At 40.8% G+C, this 10,662-nt stretch overlaps 2 protein-coding genes across 2 annotated transcripts; both read left to right on the forward strand.

Annotated features, from left to right (window-relative positions):
* LOC107645736 (putative F-box protein PP2-B12) lies at window positions 1,144–2,688 on the forward strand. Its single transcript, XM_016349822.2, has 3 exons — window positions 1,144–1,583; window positions 1,695–1,813; window positions 1,940–2,688. Exons 1-3 carry the CDS (start codon window positions 1,290–1,292, stop codon window positions 2,508–2,510), a joined length of 984 nt encoding a protein of 327 aa, XP_016205308.1. The 5' UTR covers window positions 1,144–1,289; the 3' UTR covers window positions 2,511–2,688.
* Window positions 5,663–7,590, forward strand: LOC107646399. Its single transcript, XM_016350585.1, has 2 exons — window positions 5,663–5,699; window positions 5,780–7,590. The coding sequence occupies exons 1-2, from the start codon at window positions 5,663–5,665 to the stop codon at window positions 7,588–7,590; spliced, it is 1,848 nt and encodes a 615-aa protein (XP_016206071.1).

Raw genomic sequence — 10,662 nt, forward strand, 5'->3', positions numbered from 1 at the left:
TAGAAGCCTTGGTCTTTCAGAGATTTTTGTAAAAATAATTTAATTTTATAAATCTTTTATGTCATGTATAATCTATACTATTAAAATAAAATAAACCGTAATTTTAAAAAATTTATATTTCCGTACTCTGATTACGAATAAAAATATTAATTTTATTTAAATTGAAAATAATAGATAAACTTACAATTGCTATTAAGAAGTTTTTTCAATTCTTTTCCTGCAAGAGGAGGAAAGAACAGCTGAGCTGATCTAGATCGATACATGTTTCCTACAAACAAGGGTACAAAAGGCCACATTATCCTGCAGTTATATGAAATTGAAGGCGTAAGTGCATAACTCATTATAAGGCATATTCAGGCTACAATTTAGCAATATGGCATTTTAAAATGCTTAATAAAGACTTGTTTGACGTGGGATTCATTAGACGGATACTTTTATGCTATAAAGATAAAGGTCCTTTTGCTCCTTTAATTTGTTCTTTGGTTTTCCTTTTCATAGAATAAGAATAGTTTGAAATTGAGTTTTATATTTGCTTTATAAAAATAGAAATCAATAAATCTATGTAGAACGAATGTATATATACTTGGAATTAATTTGTTAGAATTATAATGATAAGATAACAAAACAGTAGGAAATATTATGAAGTAACAATTTTTAATTAAAAAACAAAAAATATTAGAATTTAAATGTAATGTAAATATAAAGATGTTACGTATCTGAAATATTTTTAAAATGACACCTAGTCACCAAGAGAAAACTAACTTGACACCTAGTCACCAAGAAAAAACTAACTTGACACCTGTTAAACAAATGAAAATAAAAGTTTTTAAATTTTTTAATATACTTATTAAAAATATAAAACTTATTTATTTTTATTTTTTTCGTAATTGGCGTCTTCTTAAAATATTTGTTATCCAAAGAGCTATAAAAATATGGATTTCAACATAATTCATTAATTAAATGACTAATTAGACGAAGCTTAACAAGGTAAGCTCGAATTTAAAAGAGAGAGTTTATTACTTTATTAAGTGATGAAACGGAAATAGTTTATCTCGCTTTACTTTTCCTTTTTTCAGATATTACATGGAAGGGCAGCATACGTATAGGCTTTTTATTTCAAAATGTGCGGCAACCAAAAATAAATATGCCAAGTATATAATGCATTCTTAACCGCTAAGCTACCCTGCACTTTCACCCCTTCGCACTCTCCCCAATATAAACGCACATCAGCAACACACCCAAAGACCGACACAACACAACACAACACAGAGGAAGAAGGCATTCATATAATGATAATGGTAGCAAAAACGGTAGAGCCAAAGAGAGTAATGGAGTTCGATAACCTTCCAGAAGGATGCATTGCAAATGTGCTATCCTTCACGACTCCTCGCGACGCCTCCGCCCTTTCACTGGTTTCCTCCTCCTTCCGCTCCGCCGCCCAATCCGACCTCGTTTGGGAGAGGTTCCTCCCCTCCGATTACCTATCCATCCTCTCCCAATCCCAATTCCCTAATCTCTCTTCCAAGAAGGACCTGTTTTTTCATCTCTGCCACAAGCCCCTCCTCGTTGACTCCGGCAAAAAAGTAAAATAATTCAACTCTCTCTCTCTCTCTCTCTTTTTCTTTACCTTTATATGCAATAATTGAACTAGTGATATTGACTCAGCTGTATATCTTTTTTGCCTGTGAAATCAGAGCTTTGCATTGGATAAGAAATACGGGAAGAAATGTTACATGCTCTCAGCTAGGTCTCTCTCTATTGTATGGGGAGATTCACCCAGGTACTGGAGATGGATTTCTCTCCCAGACACCAGGTGACTAAATTCACCATCCATTCCTCTCTATTTAATTCTGAGTTTCACATTCTATCGAACAGTTGGTGGGCAGAAAAATCAATGAGATTGAATCACCTAACATGATATGATGATTAATGGTATCAGGTTTTCGGAAGTAGCAGAACTTGTAAGTGTATGCTGGCTGGAAATTAGGGGGTGGATCAACACAGCCATGCTCTCTGAAGACACAATGTACGGAGCTTATCTTGTCTACAAGCCAAGCCTGATGGGTAGATCCTACGGTTTCGATTACCAGCCGGTTGAGGTCACTGTTGGCGTCGCCGGAGAATCCGATCCTCCAAAGCGAACTGTCTATTTGGACGCAGAAAAGCCCCAGAGGCAAAGCCAGCGCCAGATTATTCCTCGCAGATCCCGTCATCGTTATCGTTTGATGGCCGGCGTTGAAGAGCCAGCCCCACCGCCTCCACCGCCATCTCCTGAACCTTCTGTGGAGAGTGTTCCTAATTGCAAAGGTGGAAGTGAGTGTCCGAAGGAGAGAGATGACGGGTGGTGGGAGATTGAATTGGGCGAGTTCTTCAACAAAGGATGTGAAGACAGGGAAATGGAAATGGCTGTTTATGAAGTCAAGAGTGGCGATTGGAAGGGTGGGCTTGTCGTTCAAGGAATTGAAATAAGGTCTAAGTTCAACCCAATCAATTCAATTGCATCAAATTAGTGATAATCTATACCCGAGGAGGGGATGTTTTCTTCTGATCGCTTTATGTTTAGTACATGTTTCTGCATTCTTTTCTTCTCGTTTTCATTGTCTTTCTTCCATTTAATAGTGTCTCTGTAGACCAAAATTTTTGCGTAGTTTAATGAAATCTGATCTTATTTGCATGGACTGCTATGTATCTCGCTCTCTGCATTTCCTATAACTTCATTGGGTTGTGCTTTTGATCTTTTACACCATGTAATATAGAGCTCCCAAAATCAATTGTATCCCGTCTTCTTGTACTAAATGGCTGCGTTTGGTTTCACATAATAGGACACCGAAAATAATGTACAAAAAGATAAAGACATAAATAGTGCTTTTATATTTTATATTTTTGTTTAGTCACCAAAAAAAAAATATTTTATATTTTTGTTTGTATGTTTTCAGTGTCTTATTTTTTAAAACAAATGCAGCCAATGTGTCAAAAATAACAAGCATGGCCTCATGAACTGTAGCACTGGATATGATTGAACAATAAGAAAATTAATAATAGAGGCGACAGTAATGGCATTTTAATAAACTTGGACATATTAATTTATTGATTCAATATTACATCTTAAAGATGTTGCAACACATATGTTGAAATAGATTTACGTGTTATTTTAAAAGAGCGCTATTTTAAAAGACATATGGCTCTTAATGATGTATGTAGTGTATGTGGTAATTCCTCTGAGTCTCTTGTTTCATGTTATTCAAAATTGTAGACTTGTTGATAGGACATGAAAGAGCATTGGCAAAAGACTGAGATCGGATGGATAACTCCTTTACCAAACCACTAGTCCCTTAGTTGATGAAAAATTTATGTTTTTTCTTTTTAAAGGGTTTCTGTAATCCCTCTTTTTTGCTAGCACGATAAACTCTTTTTAATTCTAGCGGAATAAGTTTAATTTTAAGAGTGATAAGTCTCTTGATAAAAATAAGATGGAATAAGTATTAAGTACTATTTTGATGTTTGAAGTTTGGGATAAAAATCGAATTCGTCCCAATTTTTTTAATTAAAGTAGTCCTCATCGTTTATTTGGTATTAAAATTATTTTTTTAGCTATTTTATCCTTACTTTTCTAATTCTATCATCATCAACGTCAGATCATAATTTTTTTTTTTAATGTGTTACTTCTTACTCTTACACATTTTCAAAAAAAAAGAAAAGAAAAGCAGAGAGAGGGAATGATTGTCACTTCATTTCTCTTCTTCTCTGTTCTATTTTTTTTTCTTTCAAGAACGAATGATTGTTGTTTTATTGCTGAATTTAAAGGATTAGGTTATAATAGATGAAATTAATAATTGTTTGAATTTGAATATTGTATTATTGTTTGCTATATTTTTGAATTTGATTATTGATATTTATTAGTGGTGGTGGTGGTAGTAAAGATGATGATAATAGATGATGAGATTAGAATAAAAACAAACGTAATGATATATCTCTCTGTCAAATATCGAAAGGACAATTCTAATATCATTTAAAATGTTGAGTATGATTTCGAATTAAAAAAAGAAATTAGAGACAAATTCGATTTTGACCTTAAATTTTGGGGATCAAAATTATATTTATCCCAAATAAAATTCATGATCTTGTCTTTCATTTGACAAAAGATTTCAACCTAGTTTGGACAGAATTTTTTAAAGTAAAAAAAAAAAAAAATAGGAGACTTTATGTTTATAAAAGATAGGTTGCATGGTTCCCTCCCAAACACCTCTTAATTAAGTTGAATTTTGATGGTTCTTAGAGATCGTTATGGCAAATTCTTAGCGTGCTTCAGTACAAATTTTAAAAAATGCTTATTAACTGTTGAAAAACTTCAGACTAAACCTATTAGAACTGGAGTTGGTGCTCGGCCTGAATTTCTCAAATGTAAAAACAGAAGTGAATTCAAAACCAACCATAAAACTTTGTCTTCAAGATGTAAGGGAGTTGCTCTTCTAGTCCTTTGGTTATGGCCATTAGAAATTGTTTCAACAGATTGAGTAACTGGAATCTTCACTAAGAGTTCAGGAAAATAAATATTTGCAAAGATAAATTAGCTTTACATAGCTATGATTTATAGCCTGACTGTTTTTTCTCTTTATTTTTTTTACTTATGCTGATTATATTGGAACAACCTTTCTTAGAATAACTGTACTATAATCACTTTTTTTGGCTTCTGTCTAATTACTTATAAAAAAAAATATTTTTAAAAAGAAAATTGTACCAATTTTTTTCGGCTCATTAATTTTAATATGGAAAACATTATGGTGTAACCCCTGAAAATGGAACAATTGGGTGTATAACATAAAGATGGACGTGTCAGATGGAGCCACAACACGCAGGGGGCGTGTTGAAGGAACCACGTGGAGGGCGTGGAGGCTACGTGGGTTGATCAGGTTGGGCCAACATGGCAGCACGCGAGGGGCGTGCTTAGTCAGCACGCAGGGGGCGTGCTGACGTGGCGATCACTCGTTGGCGCACCAGGGGAAGCACGCAGAGGGCGTGCTGAGTCAGCACGCGGGGGGCGTGCTGACGTGGCGATCAATGGTTGGCGGACTCGGGGAATCACGTGGGGGGCGTGTTGACGTGGCGAGCATGTATTGGTCCAAGTATGCACCACGTGGGGGGCGTGCTGAGTCAGCACGTGGGGCACGTATTAAGTTCACCTCTCTATATAAGGCAGAGCTCGGTGGTAGTTTGCATAGTGAAAAAGATTTGAGTGTGTTTTGAGTGTTCTTTGAAGATATTGTTAGTGTAATGGAGGGAACCGCAAATTTGGTGGTGTATCGCAACGGTGAAATAATACATAATACTCATGAGGGAGTGAAGTTTGTGTCCCAGAATCCGTTTTCGTTTGTGGTTCCATGCACGATGACGTTAAAGGAGCTGCAGAACGGCCTCTGTCAAAGCATGGAAAACGGTACATTAATGAGAGTGAGCAGAATTCTTTATCGAAATCCAATTGTAGTTTTTGGTGGTCTAATACAGTTTGATGTCCTGCCGATTACTGATGAAGCGAGTATGCAGAATATGTTTCAAATTCATCGGCAGACTCAGATGCGACACCCACAGATTGAGTTGTACGTTGAGTTTGAAACTGTGGACGATGGACGTTCCACCTTTTATGCGTGAGTTGGATCTCGAGGCCATGCATGCCCCCGAGTTTCCGGAATATGCAAACATAGGTACGTGTTGCAAAGATAATAAGTTTTTGTTAGTTTAAACATTGGCTTTAGTAATAAATGATGATTTTGACTTTCTGTAGACGTTGTTGATCCTGAGGACGGAGAGTTCCGGATTGGAATGGAATACAGTAGTAGAAAGTCGGTCGTCGCAGCAATTAGAAATTTCACTATATCTAAAGGAGTTGACTATGAGGTGTATGAGTCTGAGCCACAGACGTTCTATGCAAAATGCAAGATGTACGGGCGTGGATGCGACTGGCTTATCCGAGCCAGCTTGATACGGAAAAAAGGCTGTTGGGAGATACGCAGATACAACGGTAGGCACACGTGCACGATCGGAACGATTTCACAAGATCATTCCAAGTTGGACTCAGATACAGTTGCTGAGGCTATAAGGCCATTGGTCGAGACGGACCCGACCATCAAGGTGAAATCTATAATTGCAGAAGTCCAGTCGAGGTTCAACTATACCATCAGTTACCGAAAGGCATGGTTGGCGAAGCAGAAGTCAATAGCCAACATTTTCGGTGGTTGGGAGGATTCTTACCAAGCCTTGCCATGGTGGCTCTCGATCATGGTGCAGAAGATCCCTGGTTCAGTTGTCCAAATAGAAACACGACCATTGTACAACGGGAATGAGGAGGCACAAGGTGTAAAAATACTGCATCGTGTATTTTGGAGTTTCAATCCATGCATTAGGGCATTCAGGCATTGCAAGCCCCTGGTTCAGGTAGACGGCACACACCTATACGGAAAATACAAAGGTACACTTCTAGTCGCTGTAGCACAAGATGGGAACCAGAACATTGTGCCTATCGCCTTTGCCTTAGTGGAAGGGGAGACAGCTGATGCGTGGCACTTCTTTCTCAGGAATCTGCGAACGTATGTTGTTAGGAAAGACGGAGTGGGTATGATCTCAGACCGGCATGAGTCAATACGGGCAGCAGTTAATCGTTCCGGTGGTGACTGGCAACCTCCAAGAGCATGGTGGTTGTTTTGTATAAGACACATCGGCAGTAACTTCCTAAGGGCATTTAAAGTTCCTCACTTGCAGAAGCTTGTTGTCAACATCGGGTATTCAAGAACGGTTGAGGAGTACAATATCAATTATAAGAGGTTGGAAGAGCGAGGCGAGGCATATGCCAGGTGGTGCGATGCCATTGGGCTCAGACATTGGGTATTGGCATTCGACGAGGGACATCGATGGGGCCATATGACAACGAACCTTGTGGAGTGCATTAACTCAGTGTTGAAGGGTGCCCGTAATCTACCTGTGTTGGCGCTGGTCCGAGCAACATATTATAGGTTAAATGAACTCTTTACGCGGAAAAGTGCCGAAACTCATGAACGCAAGCGTGCTGGATATACGTACTCCGCATTTGCGCAACAGCGGATAGAAGCAAGTATGCAACAGGCTGGGAATATAGTTGTGCACCGCTTTGATAGACGAAATGAAGTGTTTGAGGTGCGCGAAATGAATACTGGAAAGGTGTTAGTTGTTGATCTTGCGCGACGAACGTGTGGCTGTGGACACTTTCAGGTTGAACGAATACCATGTCGCCATGTTATTGCTTGTTGTGCTAACCAGCGTCTCGATTGGCAGTTGTACGTGCATGAGGTGTACAAGATGACGGAAGTTCGTAAGGTTTATAGATTTGAGTTCACACCATTGGGAGATCCCGAGACATGGCCTGCTTATGAGGGACCGACATTGGTAGCTAATCCCGCCCTGAGGCGAACGTCTAAAGGCAGGCCCAAGCTGACCCGATACTTGAATGAAATGGACTCACGTGACATGCGTGGTCCTCGGACATGTCGTCTATGTGGTGCTCAGGGTCATAGTCGGAGTAGGTGTCCGCAGCGTGCTGGACCGAGTGGTAGTGGTTCATAGTTTAATATGGTCATGTTTGTACTTTTTAATTTACCATCACTTTGTCAGTTGATGCTTTTGAAATCAGACATGTTTGTATTTTTCATATGAAGTCTATCTATTGATAATTTAATTTCTGCTTAATATTCTCATTAACTGATTTTCTTAAGTTAATATACATAAAAGGAACTACGGGTTACATAAGTTAACAAACCAAACATTAAACACGAGTTACCTTAACTTAATTCTAAAAATAAAACCTAGATAATCTAAACCGAAGCTCACTTCTTTCCAGCTAAGTAGTCAAGTCCCTTACCCATAATGCCCAGACCGAACTTTGATGGAGTATACCTATCAGGTGGATTTCGCTCCGTCCGTAGGTCATATGGGTGACCTCGAACTGCGTCATCCACCCCCGGAGCTCCCGTACCACCTGCCTCTGTAGGAGCGGCCGACCCACCTGCCTCTGTAGGAGCGGCCGACCCAGCTGCATATGTCGGAGCCGCCGACCCGCCTACCTCTGCTGGAGCGGATGATCCGGGGTTGAACGTGTCAAGAACTGCGTATGCCCGCTGACGATGGATAAAACCACTATCACATGACGTACTCCCTGACGTGTGGTCGGTAGTACGACCCACCAAACCATGAGCCACATCTACTGATGCCCTATGTGGGTCAGCTGACACCGACAGTGAAGGGATGCCACTAAAATCTGACCAGCCACCCAAACCAGCGTTGGACCAATGCTGTAGTTGCTGGTCTCCGTGTCCGCCGCTGGAGAAGTCAAACCAATCTGTACCGGATGGAATAGTAAGTATCGGATCATCATGCTGGCCAGACTGACCATGGTAACTGTGCTGAGAATGGTGGCTGCTCTGAGCGTGGTGGCTGTGCTGAGAGTGATGAGAATGGTGACTGCTCTGAGCGTGGTGGCTGTGCCGAGAGTGCTGAGAATGGTGGCTGCCCTGAGTGTGATGACTACCATGACTGTAGGCCGGTGGCTGTGGTATATAGTAAGGAATCGGCTCAAACACTGCATGCTGTGGGGCAGGTGGCTGTGGGGCAGGTGGCTGTGGGGCAGGTGGCTGTGGATCATGAGGAACGTACTGCGTCAATCTCAACAGATGTCCATAGGAGCGTATGTACCAATCCCGGTACTCCACCGTCGGCATGAAATCCCAGGTCCGAAGGGGGTGCTGATCCCGCAATCGACTGTGCCGCCTGTTGGCCCACTCCTCTATCCATGGCCCATGCACAACTGTCCAGTCATGAAGCTGCACTCCACGTAGAACGATGCAATGCTGATCAATGGGAATATCCCTTGCTGCCCGCGGAGGAGGCTGTGCATATCCAAACTGACGCATCACTCGGTCCGCAGGGTGCCACTCGACACACTCGAACGACAACAATGGAGCAACGATATCAGACACCTCAAGATGTGGATGCAACTCGTCCGGAACGATCAATCCGTGGTACGGCCGCCACTCAAACTGCCACAGTATTATTAGCATATTAGAACCGTAATAATAATGGTTGGAAAAAAGGAACAGAAAATCCTTAACTATTTACCTCCTGCATGTAGTCTATATCATGCCTGAATGTCTCTACGGTCTTGGATAACCATGCTGTGGTCCGTTCCGAATGACTCCACCTGACACATTATTAATTTAAATAACTCACCAAAACTAAATCATGCATCATGAATATAACACAGGACTAAAATTAGACTTATTACCTCCTGGCAACTGGTATCTCGGCCGGTGGAAGGGTTTGTCTCGGTACGGGAGCAAGACACGGCATTCGCTCCCATGCCCAAACAAACAACAGATTCAGAGGGCCATCCATCTCCTTTGTATCATATCGTGATGCACGGCATAGTGCTCTGTAAAGATGCGCGAGACATGCTGCCCCCCAACTATAAGTATGGATCTGCTCGAAATCGCGAAGCAGTGGTAGATATTTCGCATGGGTATATGCGGTCGACTTGTCCGTGAATAGAGTCGACCCTAGCAAACAGAAAATATGGCATCTGACGTATCTCCTGATGGACTCCTCAGTGTCCAACGGCTCTGCGTCTCTGATACGTCGAACCCAACCCAGCTTTATATAGGACTTCGCATTATGACTGACTGATGGCTGACGACCGAATATCGCTATGCCTTGACTTTGAACGAAGTCGCTACTACTATCTTTTTTTCCTTCTCTCTTAACGTGGCTTGCCTTCCTTTTTTTCCTTCTCTCTTAACGTGGCTTGCCTTCCTTTTTTTCCTTCTCTCTTAACTTGGCTTCACCTCAGTAGGAGGAGAAGAACAAAGACTCCATTGCTGCAATGCCATTCTTCATCACCATACACATATATATATATATGAAGCTTAAACTGGCGCTGGTTCCCGGGGTGGGGGGCTGTCCCCTGCATGCAGGCAGGGCTGGCAACACGCCCCCCGCGTGGTGCTTTATGCAGCCTCAGAACTCCGCGCAACCCTGTGCGCGTCACGGTCTTCCATGAACCACGCCCCCTGCGTGGTGAGTCAGCGATCGTACCACGCCCCCTGCGTGGTGAGTCACCACGCCCCCGGCGTGTTGCTGGCGTGCTGCCACCTCGCTTTCCTGCGCAGTCACCACGCCCCCGGCGTGTTGAAGGTGAGCTCCACCCATCGGTAATTCCCCTAATTCGGCAATATCCAGCAAATACACCCACCTGCAGTCCATAAAGAAAATAATTTGTGACTTTTTTCATAATCCTTTTATATACAGTATAGAAATATAGATAAACTTTAAAGTTACTGTATAAGAGACAATTGGGTTAAAATTTTTTGGATAAAATATGTTATTTATTCATGACGTCTATGATTTTTTTTAAAAAGATACCTCTAACATTTAGTTACTATTTAATTTTGTCCATAATATTTTGATTTGTGTCAAAATTTTTTCGAGATGTTAATTCTATATAAAAATGTTAGAGACAAAATTAAAGACTTTAAACAGTAGGTTTGACACATTAAAAAAATCAGAGACAAAATTAAATAAAATTAAATTTTAGTGATATTTAAAAAAAAAATTAAAACGTTAAAGATAAAAAATATACTTTACTCA

The sequence above is a fragment of the Arachis ipaensis genome, chromosome B06, assembly GCF_000816755.2.
Source record: "Arachis ipaensis cultivar K30076 chromosome B06, Araip1.1, whole genome shotgun sequence".
Lineage (NCBI taxonomy): Eukaryota > Viridiplantae > Streptophyta > Magnoliopsida > Fabales > Fabaceae > Arachis > Arachis ipaensis.